At 33.8% G+C, this 22,354-nt stretch overlaps 1 protein-coding gene, 1 long non-coding RNA gene and 1 other non-coding gene across 24 annotated transcripts in view; 2 read left to right on the forward strand and 1 right to left on the reverse strand.

Annotated features, from left to right (window-relative positions):
• LOC105232701 (collagen alpha-3(IX) chain) overlaps positions 1-22,354 on the forward strand; it is a 382,089-nt gene that overhangs the window by 88,599 nt on the left and 271,136 nt on the right. For 2 of the 22 annotated variants that reach the window (XM_049457522.1, XM_049457523.1), the window contains exon 1: positions 21,085-21,751. The exons of the other annotated variants lie outside the window; for them this stretch is intronic. In XM_049457522.1, coding sequence (XP_049313479.1) covers positions 21,602-21,751 — 150 coding nt within the window. In that variant the 5' untranslated portion in view covers positions 21,085-21,601. Of the gene's footprint in view, positions 1-21,084; positions 21,752-22,354 lie in introns of those variants that run through there. 22 annotated transcript variants of the gene reach the window in all.
• LOC125778658 (uncharacterized) lies at positions 1,964-21,085 on the forward strand. The gene is made up of 2 exons (XR_007422849.1): positions 1,964-2,104; positions 20,970-21,085. It is a non-coding gene; the product is annotated as an uncharacterized LOC125778658 (long non-coding RNA).
• On the reverse strand, positions 13,481-13,598 carry LOC115066609 (U5 spliceosomal RNA). Its single transcript, XR_003846161.2, has one exon. It is a non-coding gene; the product is annotated as a U5 spliceosomal RNA (small nuclear RNA).

The raw sequence follows: 22,354 nt of genomic DNA on the forward strand, positions 1-22,354 counted from the left end.
CTTCGTTGAGACCTAGGACACTCTTTTGGTGATTGTCCAAATAATGTTTGCTGAATTACGCGCTGAATGAGCGATTTGCAAATTCCTTTGTTATTGTTTTGGAATTGCGAATATGCTGAAAGGACACTTACTTTTTTCATTGTAAGGATGCCTCTATCAGCCGGTTTGAATATATTTTTCATGAGGTTTACACAAATTTTTAAGAGCGGCGCTCTGACTGGAGCTCGGTAAGCACTTTTCAAACGAGCAAGGCATTCGGCCATTAAGCGAAATCATATACGTGTTTGTGTGGAGTAAACGCCTATTAGATGCTTTACTGGCACTCGGCGCGCGCTCACAGGCTCGTACCGCCGTTCGGTTTACCACTTTTGCTGAGGGCTCGTGTATTTTCAACTTGCTGAACTGAGCTTTAAATGCGAGTGCATGCATTCGTGTGTGCCTGTATATGTGCGCATGTGTGTGTTTGCGTGTACTTGTGAGTTTTCTAAAAAGTTATGCGCCTCAAGTGCGTTTACCTCAGTCGTGTTAGGTGCTGCAACCGGTTAAGATGTGCTAAACGGGAGGCTAACGTCGTCATTGCGTCAAGTGTTCGAGTGTTGCGTTGAGCTGCGTTGCGATTCGCCCGAAACACGGATTCCCTCAGCCATTGGCTATTGTGTGTAACGAGATTTGTTGTTATTGCGCTTTGTTTTGCTGTGTGCGTTTGCGTGTACACACTCACCTAGTAGCCATGGCGAAGGCGAAATATTGTCGTTGTAGTGTTAGTGTGTGTGTGTCTTCTTCGAGGGCGCCTATGTGTGTGCGTCGTGCAATATTTTGGTTCTGAAGGCACTTAGATGTTGCTGACGTGTTTGGTGGCAAGTGGCTGCTGTGTGTTGTACAAAATATTATAATTATGATTGTTGCTTCGTAGCAAAGAAAAAAGGCCAAGCAAAGCAGATGAAAAAAGTAAATCGAAACAAAAGAGCATGTATTACTACCACCGTTGTTGTTGCCATGATTTTGTATGCTTTCCACATATGTGTTGTTGCTTAAGCATTTAAGTGGATTTTTATTGACTTCCCGACACACGCACACACACGCACGCACCTAACGACTACTTTACTCCATCTGCCGCACACATACATACTCCCACGTGCGTAAGTACACTCGCGCGCGCGGTACTTCCAACATACAGCGTCGAGGAAATTCTATAAATTTTCCGGAAAAAGTTTTAAATTTACGCGCAAAGTTCGGCGTTGCAGCATTTAAGCGTAAACGTTTGTGAAAACCGGTCGATTAAGTACACAGTACAAATGTACGCCGCGAACTAAGTACGCCGCGTAGCGAGAAGACGACGTGGCAGCAGCAAAAATAGCAATAAATGTGCGGAGCGAAACGTGAAAGAAATCGAAAAGCGCATGAAATGTCGCGAACGTGTGCAATTAAGTAATCGAAATGAGTTTAAAAATCATTGCGCTGGAAAATTAACGACAGCGCAAACAGACAAATTGGCTGCCACCTGCCTGGCGGCGCAACCGCTCAACTGCCTGCCGCCAGCAGCCAACAGCGCGCATACTTATTGTGTGCTTGTATGTGAGCGCGCGCCGGACTCAAAAGAATCAAATATTTTCCATTTTACTGTTTTACTATGCAATCATTCGCAAAATTACCGCTAAAAAATTATACGGCTGCGAGAGCACTTAAGTGAGTAAGCAACAACTGCGCGCAATTAAGTCACATACATACTTATAAGCCATAATAGTGTATACGCGGCGCGCAGACACCCATCAATTATAAACACAATAGCTGTAATAGCTTACGCGCCGCCAAAGCAGTGCGATTTAATGCGATTCAGTGCGCTCGCAATTACTTATAAATAACACCGTGCAATTTTCCTTAATTAATTAAGCATTAAGAAGGTAAACACTGGTGCGCGCAGCGAAAATGTCAAAGCCACTTAAAAATGCAATTGCAACAGCAACAAAAAAACAACGGCAAATATTAATAGCATAAGCACGAGCGCATGTGTGGCATGAAATATGCTTGTTCAATTATGCATTCAAGCAGAGGTGTCGCATCAATGTCCAAGCAACAACAAGTATAACAACAACTGCATTTTTATGTGAGCAGCAGACGTCGCGTAGCTGCAGAGAGCGTACAAATAATATGCCTGTGTGCGTGTATGAATCGTAAGTAAGCGTCAGTCAAGCATTAAAGTCAACACAACAAATATGCTGTCAGTAAACAACAACAACACTAGTCGAGTGAAGTGAAGTGACAGAAAAAGGCAAATTGCAAGCAAACATTGTGCATAAAGTAGAGCAAATGAGAAATTTCCGAACAGAAATAAAAATTTAATAATTCTTATGAATTTTAAAAAATATTTAAACAAAGGTAAACAAAAAAAATAGTTCAAAAACAACTCTCAAATATTACAAATAAAATTAAAAAAATATAAAGATATATTTGAAAAAATTATGAAATAAAGAGTTTAGAAAATGTACAATGGAATTAAAAATTATGAATAAATATTAAAAAATATTGAAAAAAAATGAAAAAGTTTGTAATTATTAAATTAAAATAAAAAAAAAAATTGAAAGTTGAAAAAATATTTAAAACATTTCAAACAATTAAAAAAAAATTCAAAAAAGTTTTAAAATATTAAATTAAAATATAAAAATAAAAATTAAGTATTTAAAAAATATTTAAAATAAATTTAAAATATATTAAAAAATACTAAAATAATTTTTTTGTTAACTTACGTATATAAAATTATTAAAATTTTTTTTAACACAAATAAGCATTAAAAAAAATTAAACATAATAAAATAATTCAAAAACAAATGTTTGATACTAAAAAAATTAAAATAATATATATTAAAAATACTGAAAAAATTAAAAAATAAATCGGAATATATTAAATGAAAATAAAAAATTATAAATATAATATCAAAAATAGTTTACAAAATTTAAAAAATAATTAAAAATGTATAAATTATTAAATTGATTTTTGTTTAAATATTAAATAAAAATTGAAAATAAAAAACTTTTAAAAAATAATTTAAATAATATTAAAACCCAAAAATGAACACCAAACTTCAAAATAACAGTGCTACGTCATGAAATTTGCTGCACATGAAACCTTTGCCTCGCGGCTTTACAACTAAAAAAGCTTTATGTAGTGTATCCTGACCGGTTTACCATTATCCAGTGCATAACGCCACACTTATGTAAATATCTTTGCATATACACACATATGCATATGAAGTTGTTGTACAAATTGTATACATTGTCCGCGTGCGCTCGCAAATATTTGCACATATTGATATGCAAATGTGTGTGCCAGGGCGTATGAGTAACAAACGCCAGCAAGAGTGTTGACCAAGTGGAAGACTGACTCTGCTACATGCAAGAACACAGGCATATTTATTTAAATTTATACAATTAAATAACTGCACATACATACATACAAGTCTGCATATGCCATATATGCCGCGTGCCAAGGCGAAAGTGTTGCGGTGAACGGGCGGCGTGCGTGTGGCGTGCCTGCTGCTAATTAAGCGCATAAATAAATATATTAAAAAACATAACTTTTACATTTTTTTTTATATATATTTCGAAATAAAGTAAAAAAGGATTATGGTAAACAAAACAAAGTGTCGTGCTGTGCCGGTAACGTTTGATAGTCCGTGCTTAAAGCGCAAAAATAGCTTTATGCGCCTAGAAAAATGCAGTTATAATAAAAGCGCGCAAGTGTTTACTATTACGCCTCAAAATATGCAATAGTAGCTGGAACGCCATACGCGCTGCATATGCTCGTGGCAAGTATCTCTTAATAAACACGCGATCAGCTAACGGCGTGGCGGTGTAGCCTTTGTGCCGCAATTCATTGTTTGCTTTGTTTTTGTTTTTGCGATTTGTTTGCCTTTGTAAATATTTGTTATTGCATTTTAATTAGTGTAGTCACTCATTGGCGGCAGTTGTACAATGCAGCGCATACACGAAATTTGCATTTAATTTGTAGTTTAAGTATGTAAATTACTCTGATTGCTCTTTCATGCGCTGGAATGCCTGGCTAGGCGAGCTGGTGCGGGGAGTTCAAGGGAGTGTGCGATTTGCGGCTACGTTGTTCGTGCTAAACTATATACAGCTTTAATGCATTTTTGCAAATATCGGACATGGATTATTAGTATTTATGACCGTTTGTGTTTCTAGAATTGTGAAAGCATGAAAAATTGCCATCACAAGAGATCTTTTACAAGAACTTTATTCCGATCGTTCAGTTTGTATGGCAGCTATATTTTATAGGAGTTGGACGTTTCGACAAATGAGCAGCTGCTCGATTCGAATAGAAAACATACAAATTTCAAATCGATAGCTCTAAAACTGTCACTGGAGTGTCCAGTCACTCCGCTTGTAAGTCAGAAAAGACGCCTTCTTTGTCAATTTTTTGGAACTCAACAAAATTGGATTCCCTTCCAATCTCGAGGAGGACGTTCAGATAAAGTTTTCTGGTGATGAGAAAATTTTTTCCACTTAAAATTATCCTTTTTATTTTTGGATAATTTTCATTGTAATGATCGACGAATTAGTAAAAATGATTTTGGATAAAATGGAAGCATACATAGAAAAAGTAGTTTTTGAGAAAAAATCTACAATTGCTTTGTGAAACTAATATTTTAAAGTTGAGCTATGAAATATTTTTTTAAGGTGTATAACAATTTTTAAAAATTTTTTTTTTTTCTTATTTTGCACATCTGATTTTGAGAGTTGTGATAAAAAAAATTAAAAAAAAAAAAATTTGTTTCTTATGATTTTTAATAATTACTTAAAAAATTCTTTTAATGAAGAAAATATATTTTTTTCCAATTACAGATATTTTCTTGAAACAAAAATTCCTTTTGACGTACTTTTTTTTATGAATAAACAGTTTGTTCCCTGTAAAATTGTAGTGTTTATCTCAAAAAGAGATCAGCTTAGAACTTATATTAGCTTTTTTTTATACACTTCAAATTATAATAATGAAAAATATAAAAAAAAAACCGAAATTTTTGCTATTTCTTGAAATTTAAAATTTTTGTTTCTACGAAATTGAATTAAGATCTCATTGTTGCTTGCATACTCTAGCTGTATTTACTTCAAATGACGTCAATTCGTAGTGGCATAAAAGTTACAAAGGACCTTCTTTTACGTCTCCAATTACATTTTTGGCAATTACTTGAAAACTTATAAAATATCAACGAAAAGAAAAATTTACGACTTCTCGTAATCACATAATTTTTTTGGAAATTGTTACGATCTACGTCTTTAATAATCCTTATTTTTCTTGCAATTAAAAGTTTCATATTTCCATTTATTTTAAGGCCTAAAATACTCTTCTTCACCACTCTACCAAATTCCAGTTAAATTTTATGCGCGTTCAAGCAGCACGAAGAATGTTATTATTAATTAATATTAATTAGTTTACCCATACAATATTACACGAACCCTCCATATATGCTCAGGTATATAGAGAATAATCCCCGTCTGTGTTTGTTTGTATTATGTAAACAAATTAAACTCAAATAAAAATTTAAAAGAGGCAAATAAATACGAAGGGTTAACATGCAAGGGTAAACAGCAAAAAATTAAGCCTAGAAAAAATGGAAAGAAAAAATTATTTGAATTTAAGGCTTTAGTTAAACGCCTCATGCCTAACGCTGCTCACAGCCAACCCCACACGCTAAAGTCACACAAATAAAGCGCAACGCAAACAAGCTCTTACACACACTCTTTACGAGATTGCGATCCCCATATCAACTTCACAGCAAATAACAAAAAACTCTTTTCCTTTTCGATACCTCAGCGCTCCAACTTCTTAAGCCGCTGCCGGCTGCCGTTATCAATTCAATATCAGATTCTGGTTTCTGTGAAAGTACCGGCTTACAAGTGCCCTTGTTTGTGTGGCAAACTGGTTTACACCCGCATGCACATACATGTATGTTGTCTGTAAACAACGAACTGCGCAGCGTGCGTGCTCGTTGTCACACGCACATGTTGTTGTTACGCGATATTCATCTAATTATTTGTTTGACTTTTTTTGTTTGTGTGGCAAACTGGTTTACACCCGCATGCACATACATGTATGTTGTCTGTAAACAACGAACTGCGCAGCGTGCGTGCTCGTTGTCACACGCACTTGTTGTTGTTACGCGATATTCATCTAATTATTTGTTTGACTTTTGAACTTAAGCGCTGTGTCAATGGGATGAGTCAAATGCTTAGCATAGCAAACAAAACTTATTCTTAAAGCACTACACAGATTTAAGTGCGAATGTGTGTGTGTTTGCTGGTATTTTTATTGTTTAACATCGAATACTTGTAAAAATGATTAGGAGCGTAATTTTGAGGACGGATATGCGAGAACATGAATAAGGATATTTGCAATTATCAAAGAACCAAAAAAAGGGATAAAAATTAGCAAAACTATGAGTGAATTTTGGTTTAAATAAATTCTCCATTTGAAGGGGACAAAAATATCGAGTACTTCTGCTAATATAATTTTAACTTTATTCCACTTTAAGAGATCTCTTATACTTATTTTTGCTTTTATGACTATTAAATAATCAGTTATGACATAATAATTGATAACAGTTTTAATCAATCGGAAGCAGTTAAATTTTCGATTAATTATTGCGCATATTTTTCTATTTGATTGTTACCAATAGAGAAAGCATGTGTCTCGCACGAAAAAAACCAATCGAAATATTTCAAAACAAACAAACTATCTGATTTTCTATGGGATTTACTTTGTATTGGGACCACATTTTAATCGCCTCCTACAAAATATTCAGATTTAAAATTTGGTTATTGCCAAGGCTGCGAATTATTTAATTACAAATTTTTTATTAAATATTAAATTAATTCCAAAATCCGAAGTAAAAATGTGGATTTTTTTTTATAAAAATTTAATTCTAAGTTCAAAAAATATTTTTTTATTTTAAAGCTCGGAATAAGATTAGGTTACGTAAACAGGCTGTTTTCTCGTGAGGCCACAAAAAATTTCACTCGGACAGCCAGAGCAACGTGCCTTTCTGATACTCAGAACTCTCAGGTATAGATCAAAAAGACCATCGCGTCGTCGACGAAACGCCTATAGCCTGCCACAAGATTCCTTCAGCCAGCCGATTTTTGATAATTAAGATGCTTCAATCTTAATCTGATGAATTCCGGGCAGTTGAAAAGAGTTTTTTCACCTTATCTTCTTCATTGGATATTTGACAATTTGCGTCCTTCATTATTATATCTATCAGAGAAATTTTGAAATTTTTACTTAACATTTTGGATTTTAAAAGGGAATTCGAAAGCTTTCCGCCTTTTGGCAGTAATAAACAGCTAACTTGTTTAATCCTGCAAACCAACATATAAATTATGAAAAATATTCAAATATAAAATTTAATTCAAAATATAAAAATTTTAAATTAATTTAAAATCCTTCGCCGTTTCAGCTGCTAAGACTTTTGTGACCCGGAAATGCAAGCGATGAATTGTGCAAAATATTCGTATATTATTTAAATTTGTTTTACTTATTCTTCCGGTTTGAGGTCAATCAATATTGCCTTGCTACATTTCTTTAAGGTGAAAGATTAAAAAAGCTTTTAATTACTTTTATTGCTAAGTGAGGCGGAGCAATTTATATTCGTAAATTGTCAAATATCATATTTGTAAAAATATGCCACATATTTGATTAGAAAAGTCAAAATCCACAATTTGGCCTTACAAAATGCTGAAATTTAAGTTCAATTTTATTTTTAATAATAAAACTGTACAAGTGCATATCGCTTATACGCACACACAGTTAAATATATGAATAAGTATATGTGTAGATATGTACACCTCCGCTTTGCCATATGAATCTGCAAAGCCATTTTGACAACTTAATCACATTTGAATTGTCAAAAGCCATCATTGAGCGGATTAATTGAAGAGCTGTTGCACACAGATTAAACGTACAAAGCGGAAACTTCGCAAAAAGTTAGCAAAAATATGCAAAGGGATATTAATAAGTGGCAAAAACAATTTGTAATTTATAATACGTAAAATTTTTTTTAACAAATCATAAGGATATTTCAATAAAATAAGGATATTTCGACATTTTAGATTAATTTTTTGTTTAAAATTCATACAAACAAATGGACGGCGGCTGCTCATGTTTCCTCAGCATGGCGCAAAAACTCTAATGCCATAGCGAAAATAACAATATGTTTCAAAGCGTGTGCATATGTATGTGTGTGTAATGTATTTTAATTAAATCAAATATTTTACATGCATCATTGTGCTCGGAATTCGCCTTCAAAGACGCATCTACGCATGCATTAGTTTACAAATATTTGCCCGTGTGTGCGCGTGTGTATGTGTGCGTGCATACCAATCAATGGAACAGCTTTAAGGCAGAAGCATAAATTAATTAATAATTTCAAATTTCATAATATTGAAATGTTAATGAATTTGCTTAAGTCAAAAGTGCATTTGGATGTACAAAACGCACAGTTGGGTGCAAACAGTGCAAATACGCAAAGGCACATGCTGGCACACTTTCTGGATGCTTAAGCAATAATTCATAATAAATTTAATAAAATTAGGGAATTTAATGTCGGAATATGCAATGTTCGCTCTTACAGTTTAATAGCTTTACAATTTTAATGCTGTTATGGTGTGCGTAACGGTGTATTGGCATGTCACGGATATTCAAAATTTTCTTGCTTCCTGGTCGCTTTAAATTTATGAACGCTTCGAATTATTCGAGAAGCCTAAAAGTAAGGAAAATGTTTTTTTATTGAATCAAGATAAGGAAAAGAAAAATAAAATAAACAAAACTGGGATTGATGGGAATTATCATGATCAATTTTGATATGGAAGTACTTACAATCTAACTTGTTGAATCATGACATTTGTGCAGCAAATATAATTTTTCGCTCTGAATATCTTCATTCCTTCGATCCGGATGTGCTAGTTCTGTCCAACGATATTTAAAAGCCTGTTCTCTTTCCATTATATATCTCTATTATGATTTCAGTTGTCTCTTAAAATGATTTTAGAATACTACTATAGTGACAGTTGGGTAGAAAGATTAGTAAGATGGATGGCAGCCGACGCACCTAGATGTTTAAGCGGTCCATTGTGAAACTTAGCGGAACCGCTTTCCAGTGTAATGTCTTTTCCCATATCAATAAATGTCTTTGATGTATTCTAGATCGGATAAATTCTTGCTAATAATGTCTAACAAGACAATTTTACTGTACAATTCTTTTACTGATTTACTCACATAGCTGTAATATGGTCAAATTGTTACAAAATATTATTTTTTTGGAAATAACTCGACAACAGCGCCACCTATCGATTTATTATTATGTCTTCCTTGTGCAAGCAATGCGTCGTTACCCAAAATCACAATAATTTTAAATGTTATATGAGATAACCGTTTGATATTTACGAGATGAAACTGATCAAAAGAAACAAAATACGGTTTGTGAAAGAGCCAAGGAGTGACATAAGCCTATTTTCCCTTTCTTTGAAGAGGCTTTTTGTTATCAGTAAGTAAGAATTATTTATTATATAAAGGATTTATGGAATGTCTTCCACAAGACTCTTTAGATTTAATTCATAATTTCAAGCACTTCTTCCTGGATATAACCTTGTGCACATGCATATACCGTAAATCAACGAAGCGTAACACAAATATTTAATGAAATTCTCCTACGCGCATATTCAACCAATGTACTTGCAGCCAAATGGAATTTCTCAATTAACATTTTTGTCATTATTAATTCCTGACTTCAACAGTTTGATTTTATTTTATTTCACTTTCTCATAATGTGTACACATGCTTATCGGAGCGACAAGCGAGCGTCGGCGTCGGCGTCGGTGCCAAGCAGAAAGCAAGCGAGCAGCTTAAGCTATAATTTATAACGGCATACAATCACAAAATCATAAAATCAACGCATGATGAAATAAAGTAATAATGAAAATCTTTATGTGAGCTAAGCGTATAAAAAATGCAAAAACAACAACAAAAAAAGCACCGCACAGCAAATGCTTGGAATTTTCGGCTTTACTTTGGCATTATTTTGCTTGAAGGACAAGTGCTCTACGCACTCCTACCCACACACACATGCATAGAACTTATGTAATACACACACATATATGTACATATCGCCGTCTTTATGTTTTACTGTTAATGTACAAGTGAGCAAATTAATTTTTAATGAGCGTACTTGTACGCACTTTTGCCGGATTGTTGTTGCTCTCTTTTGGTTCACGCACGGTGAGTGTCAGTTTGTTGTGTGTGCTTATATGCGTTCATTAATTCTTTATGTTTTGTAAGGCTAAAGGGCATTTTTATTTGAGTGCATTATGTAACTTGTTTTCACTTGTACTTGTTCAGCTGGCAGCGATTTTGCGATTTCTACTTGGAAGCGGTTTTATTTGATGTTTCGAAATTGAAAATTTAGTACGTTTTACTTGCAGCTGCTGCTAGGGTTTTTCACAAAGTGAGTGGTTTTTATTAAATGGTTCTTAATAAACATTTTTTTATGAACAATTATGCTCCAGAGTTCTTAAAGCACATCAGTCATTGGTCGGTATTTTATTATTTTTGATTTTTAGATATGTGATCTTAATTGAACAATTCGTAGCCTATTAAAAAATAAAAAAATTAAAATCGGCAAAAGAAAAATATTACAAAAAAAAACTAAAAAAAAAATAAAATAAAATAAAATATAATAAAATAAAATAAAATAAAATAAAATAAAAAACTTTGTTAAAAATAATTTTAAAACTTTGAATCCCAAACACCGTATTACAAAATTAAAAAAAATATATATATTTTTAATCCCTTAAAATAAGATATAAAAAACTGTAATCCCAAAAGGTTAAATAACGGCTAGAAAAACTATGATAATTCAAGTTAATAAATAAAAATTAAAATATAAATGATATTAGAATTTAAATTTTCTCGCTTTGGTTATCTTTCGAAAGGGAAATCTTATTTATATTAGAATATCCACAAAATTTAGCTCACTTTGTTTTATTGACATTTATTTATTCTTCGTTATAGGGTTGCGGTTAGAAATATGTACACCATCCCTTTTTATCCCCTTTTATTCTAGTTTTTAATATTTTTTATGTGTTACTCCAATGTTTTAATTAAAAAATATTTTCTCAATTTTTACTTCCGAAATTCATTTTCATTTCCAAAATTTTCCTTTAAACCGTATTTTCTTAAATGTATGATGATCCTTTCAAATTTCAAAATCGAAAAATTTTATTTGTTTACTCAAAATTTCAGTTTTCGAAATTATGTGGCAATTCAGATACGCTTTTAACAACTAATTGAAGTCCTTTTAGCGTTTTTCTACCGCTACCAGCAGTAAAGTTAGCGCCCTAACACAAAGCACATTCAGTGACACAACTGCCCAGCATGGCGTATACGCGACATTTAATTAGTTATTAATTAAGCAACAATTTGGTGCCCGAAAATTTCGCTTGCTGTCCAATGTGGCCGGGCCGCGCAGTGCAAAGCGAGCACATGACGCGTGAAATGTGCACAATAATTACGTTTCAGTTATGGGAAACGTCTGTAATTAAATATTAATTGCTTTGCAGGTGAAGCCCAATTGAGAGACGACTCGACGCTAGGCGACCATTGTGTATGACCTCAATGCGTTTGGTTGGAAAGTAAAAAAGCAAACTGCAGCCGAAATTCACCAAATACTTTGACCGAAAGTAAATTTGTGTGTGCGGCGCCAAACAAGCGTTGGCGCTTTGAGTTATTCGCGAAAATATTTATTCACACAGTGCGCGTTGCTTCTATGGAAATATTTCATCAAAGCGCTCTGTCTGTGCAATGGCGAATACAGTTGTAAGGGACAAAGGTATTTTAGTTATTGCTTTTATACTGCCATTGATAGGGATCCTAAGTGCCATTGGTGCAAGCTGATGTGTGCAACAGCTGCTGGCAGACCGCGAAACCTGCTATGTGGTCGCTTTTGTGTAACAAATGGCAGCTAGTTAACATTGAAACGCGTCGCTTGTCGTGCAATTAGTGTGTATGTGTGTATGCGCGCTTGTCATTTTGGTATTTGTGACTTTGTGGTGAGTTATTTAGCTGTTGTTGTTGTTGCTTGTAGTTGTTGCAGTGAGTTGTAATGTTCAAAGGATAATCGGTCACAGCAAATGTCCCCGAAAAGCGCTGGAAGCCGCAAGTGGGCGTTCATAAATAAGTGCACTTATATAATATTATATAAGTATGTATATGTAAAAGCGTCTCTTATTCTATAGTCGGCTCATAACTTCCTAGAAATTAAGCAGTCAGTCCTTTAGCTAATCTATCAATTTTGTTGAGAGATTCATGTCAGCTAATCGCTGAAAGCAGAAATATGCTTTGAGCTTACTGCTATTAAGCACACACATTTTATAGAATAGAGGAAATATATATACTACTCAAAAGCAATAGAAAGCTGTCCAAAAACTCAAGCTTGCGTACATTGCAAAAATATTGTAGAAATTATTAAAACCTCATTTTATATTAAGGCCATTTATTACTTTGGCAAACTTTTAAGTTTCCCCACCTGCGCACTGATTTGTAGTTTATGACAGTTTAGCAGCAATAACGAATTAATTTTGTCACAAATGAAATACGAGTGACTCTTCGCTAGACACGCATGCCAATTCATCATACGCAGTGGCGCACCGCCCACGCCGGCATTGACATACACCGAAACACATATGCATATGAGCGGAGCACAGCGTGTGGTTGCGTATTTTAAATATTTTTCTTGCTGAGTTATTATTCAAATGCTGCTAGCAACAACAACAACAGCAAACGTTTTGTGTAAATAATTCCGTTGACAGGCCTAAATGGTCGATAGACAAATAAAATAATATATTGTATGTTAACTCAGCAGGGAAGCATGTGGCAAGGTGAAAGTCATTTAATGCGGGTTAGAATAAAAAAGTGGTTTGACAAAAGCGCGTAAGTGGCACACTTATGCCTGGGAGACTGCGGTAGCTGGCGGCTGTTGAGCGTTGGAGAGACGGAGGGAGGGGGGTTTACATGGAAAAAGGCAATTTTGCGTGTAAACATTTATGTAGTTATTAAATTTCATTTCAATTCGCAGGAAGAAGCGGCTGTGTGGTGCTATGGCAACCATGTGAGGAGTTGGGTTGGCTGCGAAGCGACACTGTGCAACAAAAATATATATTTTTTTATGTATTATTTTTAACAACTTTTTAATGAATATTGAGTATCACTTGTATATCATCAAAAAATATATACGTACATACGCATGATGGAGCCGTTGGCAAAAAATGCCTTGAAAACAATGAAGAATTGGCATGAAAGAAATATATGAAAGAAAAAAAAATATATTTCTTTAGAACTGCGTTGCTTTGATTATTCTATTTTTGTGTACAATAATTTTATATAGTTTTATGTATAAAAAAATATAGTAAGTCCAAAAGAACGGCCTGAGTCGATTTAGCAATGTTCGTCTTATAGACCTAAAATTACTCCTCTCCACGGATATCTTTAGTAAAATGCGAAAGATTTATTTGACAACTGAAGAGAAATCTAGGTTTTTCTGTCGACAAACGAACTAATCCCACAGTTTTTGAGATATCGTGCAGAAATTTTGCACGTATTGTTCTCCCAAAAGAAGCTGTTCATTTGTCGGAACCTCTGATAATGTACCACTATTATATGATATAGGGGTCATATAAACTTGACGATCAAAATCGTGACTTTGTACAGAAAACTTTTTTGTTTGCAAAGATATCTACACGAAATTTCTCTCGAATTATTGTCCTCCTAAATTTGTCCAGCGTTTTAAATTAACAATGTTACATGGTGTAACAAACGAAGGGGGATGCTTGCTTGCTTGCGCCTTTTAATTAAATGTGATTTAATATTTCACATCAGCATACAAAGCAGCAAAATGCAAACAGAGGACACACGCGCACAAATATGTTGTTATGAAAAAACGCAGACAGACCGGGATTCACAAATAGAGTAACACAGAAGAGCCTTCGTGTTCACCTGCTCGACTGCTTATTCCCAGCACGCGCCGGCTTAACCTTTGTAGTAGAGTTACTCACATGGCGAACTTGTCGGTAAATAAAACAGCCATGTCTGTCTGTCTATTTGGACTCACCGCAATGTGCGTGTCACTTATATAACGGGACATATAAATATGATAAATGCTTTTGAAATAAAATGTTAACATAATTAAAATGGCGAAAAAATGCGCAGAAAATTGTTTACAGGCTTCACTCTTAATTTATTCATATTTATTTTTGGTTTTTATGCACACACATGCAGTCAAACTTTTTGAAACCGCACACATGTTGGCTCTAACTGCTGATTCGTGTTGTTAGGGACAACACCAAAGACATTGCCTTCATTTATATTTCTGTATTGCCCTTACCACTGACAGTATCATTATTATCATTATGGCATGACATGCTTAAATGTTGCACATAAATTGCTTAAGGAATTATAATATTTTTTACATGCCATTCCGCGAGTAATTACTCTAATTTTTCTTACATTTATTTATATCTCAAAAGTTGGTTGAGACTGTTTAGCATATGTGTTATTTCGATAACTTGGGTTAGTTTTTCTGCGTTTAATGTGTTTGAAACAATTCAGAATGGGCATAATGTTACTTTTTTTAATTTTATGATTTTATTTTTTTTTTTAATAAAATGTGGCTATTTACTTAGTAAAGTTAATAAATTTAGTTTAGTTTATTTCCTCATATTATTTGCTCCAAAATAATTTATCAGGTATGTATGATTTCAATCTTTGTGTTGAAGTAGCGTTTTTTGAGTACTTAAACATATAAGTTAATTTTTACAGAAATTGAATTGTTAAGTCACCGTTTCAATATGTCTTCGAATATTTATACTTTTTACCTTCCGAGACGCTGTGTTGTACAATCAGTTTTTTGTTTTGGGTTTTAAAGTACACATTTTAGTTCAAACTTGCAGATTTTAGGAAGACACAGGCGGACCTAATGTAAATATAATCTATATCTATCATCATAATATATCAGATTATTACCTAATAATTCTTGTCCCAATACGATACCCATTCGACATTTATTGGTTATGTCTGTCTTCTTTGGAATTCTAATCGTGAAAATAAGGAAAGAGAAAATTGTTGTTGCTGCCCTACAGTAAGTATATTTTCTATCATAATCGAAGGCTTTTGTATAAGGAAAAAGTTATTTGTAACACCAGAAAGCAGAGTCTAGAGATATTGATTGAAATAGTAGTCAGCAAGCACTCAGGGACAACATTCATTGTAACCAGAAATGAAAAATGACAAGTATAATCGTGTATTCAACGTAACATTGAAATGAAATACAACCATAGAAAACTTTTCAGCACTTTCCCACACCATACAAACAAAAGTTACGTATACGCACCGGCTCACATAAGTGAAACAACGTTGTTAGCTAGGCAAAGAACGAATGAGGCATGTTGAGTCGTAACTATTTATTCATAAACACATACCTTAACAGCTATTTAGCATTATTTAATTAATGTCTATACTTTTCCCCACACAAAAGCACATCTAATAACTTTACAGTCACTGCTGCGGGCGTTACTAAGTGTGTCATGTACAAATGGGTGTATGATAACTGCTTATGCTAACTGTTCCAACTGTTTGAGAGCATGTGCACTTGCGAGACATATTATTATTTCATATTACACATATGTCATTATTAGCGTGTATGTGTGTATGTGCGCTCGCATTAATGTCAATTGTTGAACGTGTTGAGCCAACTTCAACGCAAATACTTAATGTGCGCGACTATGACAAGACAGTTGGCAGTAGTGAAGCCAAATAGACTCATAACACTTAATTACTTAGTCATATAGTTTCTTTGTGTGGTGTGTGGCAATAGAGCGTAGCAGAAGAAGGCGCACGCCAACGACAGTAACAACAACATGAACATCAACAACATCGATCAAACGCACATTGAGGTTAATGTATAATGATATTACAGCTAATATATTGCAGTTTTAAAAATAGAGTAGTACAAATAACAACAAACATACATATGTACATATATGGGTATGTGCGTTATGCAAGCAAAGTCATAATTTAAAGCCGCTTTAGTACTTCAACTTGTAAATCTGCAAAGCTACAGTGATTTTCTTGGTTAAAGTGGGACAAAATAAAAAAGGCAGCAACAACAAAGCTCGAAAAGAAAGTGAATTAAACGAAAAGTTAGGCCAAGTTCCAGCGAAAGAGTGCACGAAAGGATGCTGCGTTTCACTTAGCCTGCGGCTGGCGAATTGTTAAAAGCATAACATGGCAAGCCGAAATTGTCAAGCGTAAAAAATTGCGCGCATAGCGACAACATCGTGCCTTTTGCCGACGCTTAAGTTGAAAGTAACAGCAGGGGCTGCTCTATAACAAGCCGTCGCAAACGCTACGCCAGCCAAATTAGTGAAGCAGCGAAGGCGAAAACTTTTCAACTTTGAAGAAAATTTACTACCACACTTCTACCGCAAGCGGCCGAAACCACCAACCACCTACGCAGCCGACCCACGCTTCATTATTTAGCTGTTATTGCGGTTGTCGCGTCGACTTTTTTCGCATTGTGTTGTGGCTGTAACCTCAGCTATTATAAAATAATAAATTCACTTATTTTATTATAGGATAATCATCTTTGTCATTATCTCCATTATGCGCGCTAGGCTGGCGGCGACATAGCTGCATTGGTGGGGGGCTTTTCAGCTTTGAACCCTTTGCTATTATCCCTTGCTCACGCCAATTTAGATGCTTTGCGTTTTGCCTAAAAGCGCTTTGCACACGTACACACGCACACACATACTTTACGCGGCTCGTTTATTGCTGCAAGGAGATCAAACTTCTGCTGCTTCTTCTTTTTTGCGTCGGCATTCTTTATATTCGCCGTTTTATGTGCAAGTGTTTATGTATTTTTAATTTCCCTCTTGCTACTCTAAGCGTTGGCCTCACAGACGCTCCAGTCACCAACACTCACGCACTTCCTTGCAGTCCTTAAATCATTTTTTGCGCTTTGTCGTTTTTGTCACAAAGTCATTACTCATTTTACGTACTGGTTTCGGTGATAAAGTTTTGCGAAAAGCACCCTTTTAAAGTCATTCAATATTTATTTAAGTGTGTGTATGCGTGTGAGACTGTGTGCGTTGGCATATCCGCGTAGTTGCTGGCGCAGCCGTTCGCCTCAAAGTAAAAGTAGGTAATTTCATTATAAGACTTTGGAAGCTTGTCAAACTTTAAGCTATAGCAAATAGAGAAGAACAATGTTAACATAAAAGAAAGATGGGGTATGAAAGAAAGTCCACGAAGTGTGAATTGTAGGAAATGTGGGTGAAGATTGGGACAAAATCGGTTATGCCTGCTATGAGTGAGAAAATTTTTAACAAAAATGTAATAAAATATGTTATAAGGAATCTAAGTGGTAAGAATTTGATTAGCTCTGGATTATTCTAAAGATAACGGTTTCTCAGTGAGAATTCTCTTAGAATTAATATACTCGTACTCGCATTGACAGACCCTGCTGTGAGCGGCTCACAGAGGTGGAATGATATATCAATAAAATATAGTACTTTATTGAGGTTTATCAGCAGCCGCACCTGACTATTTTTCATTTATTTTAGCAAAATTGTGAAATATGTTTCTATTGATTACTTTGTACCTGATACCATCTTTGAACACGTGTATTTGAATATCTGTGGTTAGCGAGGTAGATCTCCCGCCAATGCAGTTATGTTATAACCGACCTGAATGTAACTAGTTTGTAATCAGTCCAAACATTACCTAAATAACTGTCATTAAAACAAAGCGAGGTTGATTTCCTAACTATTACCAAGTTATTCCATAACTGGTCCGAATGAAACCAGTTGGTAACTGGTTTTAAAATTACTTAAATAACGGTAATTTTAAAGGAATTACTTAAAACCATATGTTTTTTCAAAATAACTTTAAGTAAAAGAACATTTCTAACGACGTATGTTATAAAAGAAAATCTCAATCAATATATTATACATATATCTAAAGTGCTTTCTGCTCTAATTAAAGGTGTAATTTGTTGAAAAATAAAAGTTACACTAATGAAACATTCACAAAAGCCATAAACACAAACATCGTTTTGGACAAAGTAAGCGACGCGCATTCTACTCCACCAAATTTCAAAAGACTTTACGAGCTTTTGCTCGTTTACAATGAAAATTAAGTCATACTGCGAACGCAAGCAAAGTGAAAGCAGTGAAAATCGCATTTGGCCCATTTCAAAATTTTTGGTTTCAAGCTGAAAAAACGCCGACAAAGTAAATGCTACGCGAAAGGATGCAAAAGCGAAAAAAAGCATGAAACGCACTGATAAAAGTTTTTGGTAAAAGTCTGCGCTCAGCGGCTGTCTGAGAGGCGGCACACTAACAACTTTTGCTACTAATACATACACGTAATAGCTGTGATTGGCGCGTGTCGCATAAATAAGAGGAAAAATACTGAAAGCGGAAACAATGATGTGCTTTTGTTCCAAAAATGGCAGCGAGTGTGAGGTAAATCGCGCGTTAGGTCATTGGCTGACAAAGCAAAAACTTAGTTGCTTGTGATGTGATTAGCGCAATTAGGCAGAATCAAAATTTCCTGTTTTTTTTCATTTAACATTTAAGTCCGCGTGGCTTTAAAGGCAGTCTGTTGCGTGGTAATTTTAAACTTTGGTGGATGACGTTGCTTTGGTCAACGCTTTGTGCGCGAGCATGTGAGTTGTGGGTGGGGCGTATGAGTAACTTGGCTTCTTGTTCGCAGTTGGGTGCGCACGGAAACACAAAGTTTTTCGTTGTAACTTTTATACATTTTCCGCCCAATATGTAAGTGCATACAAGAGAAATAATAGCAGAAGCAACAGAAGTCGCGAAAAACGAAAAGAGAAAAAGAAAAAAATATATATATATAGAAAATCACAAAAAAATTGGGTTGGCAGCAATGAAAGCGAAGTCCCTTCAACAAATAACTGCCACAACTACACCGCACTCACTTATTGTATGTGAAAGAGTCAGCGGGCGGCGCGTAAACAAGTTGAAAATAAAGTTAAAGCAGCGGGCATACGCTTATATATACTTGCGCACCTACTGGCACGCTGACACACTGACGCGCACTGCCCCCAGCCAACTTTGTATGTTATGTGCAGAGAACCTGCTTTTCGACTTTCAACTTCCTCTTCGCAATTTGGCTCACCCATTTCCGCTACGCTTGTATGTACTTGCGCTACTTCATATGGCCGGTACATGTGTATTAGTGTGTGTGAGTGTGTCTGGTGGTCGCTTCATAAAATGTAATCAAAATAAACGCCGCGTAACGTGAAATGGGCGTAAAGTTGGCGGGGTGTATAAATATAGATATTACTTTTGTACGCGCTGTGGATGTATGCGTGTGTGTGTGTGTGACTGTTGCGTTTCCGAAAAAATCGCGCGAAACGGTAACAAACAGCTGCCGGAACGATTTTCAATAACAACCAGTCGACAGATAGTCCTGGGTGTAGCAGCTGGGTCGTGTGTCAAACGAAGTGCAGTTTAAGCTGCCGGCGCTACGTCGCTCCTGTGCCCTTGTTCTGCACGAAATTTTATAAAATGTTTTTGTTTTAAAGTTTAATGGAAGTTTTGTCTGTGCTACTTTTCATAACTCTCTTGAGTGGTTTTCTTGTTACTGTTACTTCTACTGTGTTGGCATATTTCTTAACTGTGTCAATTTATTTTTTTAAATATCATTGCGCTTTTACTGCTGAGATTTTGAGTTGTAAATTTGTTAACGATCGTGCTAATCATGGTGCATTAGGGAATATAATTTGTGTATATTTCAGCTTTTTGGTGAACTATTTCTATCTGCACTCTCTATCGCTCTCTCACTCCCTCAGCATTCTTCGCTGTCTAGTTAAAGGAACACATTAAAAACTCTTTCTGCACAAAAATTCATTTAAATGTTTATAGAAAATTATAGTTATTGCCTTATAATATGATATTTGCATATATACAACTGCCGTGGCGTATGAGTGACATGCGTTAATGCATCTAACAATTATTTACACGAGCTGCAATTGCCAACGACATTTTAATTTTAACTTTAACTTTAATTTCAATTTTAATTTTAATTTTAGTTTTAGTTTTAATTTTAATTTTATTTTTAATTTTAATTTTAATTTTAATTTTAATTTTAATTTTAATTTAAATTAAATTTTAATTTTATGTTAACTTTTAGTTTTAATTTGATTTTAATTTTAATTTTAATTTTAATTTTAATTTTAATTTTAATTTTAATTTTAATTTTAATTTTAATTTTAATTTTAATTTTAATTTTAATTTTAATTTTAATTTTAATTTTAATTTTAATTTTAATTTTAATTTTAATTTTAATTTTAATTTTAATTTTAATTTTAATTTTAGTTTTAATTTTAATTTTAATTTTATTTTTAATTTTATTTCTAATTTTAATTTTAATTTTAGTCTTTTAATTTTGCATTTCGATTTTATTTTTTATTTTTATTTTAAAACTTTAGTTTAAATTCTGGTTTTATATCATTTTGATTTTAAGTTTGAATTAAATTTGTAACTAAAATTTTGGTTTAATTTTACATTTTGATTTTAATTTTTTTAAATATTTAAACTTTAATTATAATATTATTTCTGAATTTGGTCGCAGTTTTTAACTGAGATTGTAATTTAGTTAATTTAGTTAAAATTTTAATTAAAAGTTTTTAAAGAGATTTTAATTAAATATAATCAGAGTCGACCACATGAATTTAATGCCATCAACGGACACTTCTATCTTTAAGGAAACCAAATGCCTTGCGATGTATATATATATATATATATATATGTATGCCTACATGTATGTATGTGCACGCATATAATAATATAATATTAAACCACTTTATTTCTCTCGCAGCATAGCTTACAGCAACCCATATCAATTACGAAAACGAACCCAAATAACATATCAAAATACTAATAAGTCTGTAATAAAAAACGAATCAACAAGAGCAATGCAGGTAAACATATCGCATGAAACAAAAATATAAAAATTATCAAAAGTACACGCTAATTACATATCCGAACAAAAAAAATGAAATAAACAAATAAATAGTGTTATAATTTCGTATAAAAGTATAAAAAAGAGTCGGTGAAAGCAAAGCAAAGCAAAATTCAAGTGTCTAGTGCAAGCAAAAGTTATCAATTATCATTAAAATTTCCAAAATAATTAGCCAACGAAATGCATAGTGTTTATTAAAGCTCAAAAAGCTGCAAAGTTGAAAAGTGTGCGCAAAGTTTACGCGTGTTATACGAAATTTCAGCGAAAATCCATTAATTAGTGCAATTTAGTTTAATTAAATAAGCAAATCCGCCTAAAATTATACAAGCATAAATAGAAGTTAGCAAAATTCGTAAAAAAAAATCTAGAAAAAATTGTTAGCAAAATATTTGGCAATCCAATTAAAAATTTTCCAATTTGTGTGTTAACAAAAGTGGCGTTTTTGTTTCTTTATTGTACAGAAGCGAAATAGTAAAAATAAGAACGTAACAAAATGGCGATGGTTATATCGACGCGCGCGAAATTGCTAATAACCGCGTTAATATTATTCTTCTGCCTGGGTATTGTGCTCGTGACGGGCTCGACGAAGGGCTGGTTCATACCAAATCGCTATAACGGCGAGCGGGTTGCTGCTAGGATACAGGTAAATCATTTTGGTGAAATTTTTTGTGAAGAGAAAAAACAGAAATAATAGAAATTTTGGTTGTATGTGTATATTTAGAATTTATGATATTAAATTATTGTACAAAAACTTTTTTTTATACTTCTCCTGAATTTCAGAGTGAGCTTTGGCTCTATTATTAACATTTAAAAACAAATTCGTTAGCTTTCATGCCAACAGCACAATTTCATTCACACGAAAATGTATAAATAACTGTTAATTACAGCTTTAGCCTCAAGCACTTGCGCAAATATTGTTTAACTGCGTTACTAACAATTAAACAAAGGCCATTTCCTCGCACATACCTGCAGTAACACGTTATGTAACAATTGTTATATAAATACAAAATCTACAATTAAAATCCACTTTCAATTGTGTATCGTTTTCATTGAATATCTGCTGTATTATTTTCCGGCTAAATTCCTTATGCGCATTTTTCATTTAAATATTTTTGTTGCCCTCAAATGAATGTTGCGTATACGCAGCGACATGTGTGCGCTCGCGCTGCTTATATTTAATTGTTAGTGATTACAGCTGCTTGTATAAGCTATTTAACTGACAAGTGGCAGTAATTATAATTACTAC

This window comes from Bactrocera dorsalis, chromosome 5 (genome assembly GCF_023373825.1).
Source record: "Bactrocera dorsalis isolate Fly_Bdor chromosome 5, ASM2337382v1, whole genome shotgun sequence".
NCBI lineage: Eukaryota > Metazoa > Arthropoda > Insecta > Diptera > Tephritidae > Bactrocera > Bactrocera dorsalis.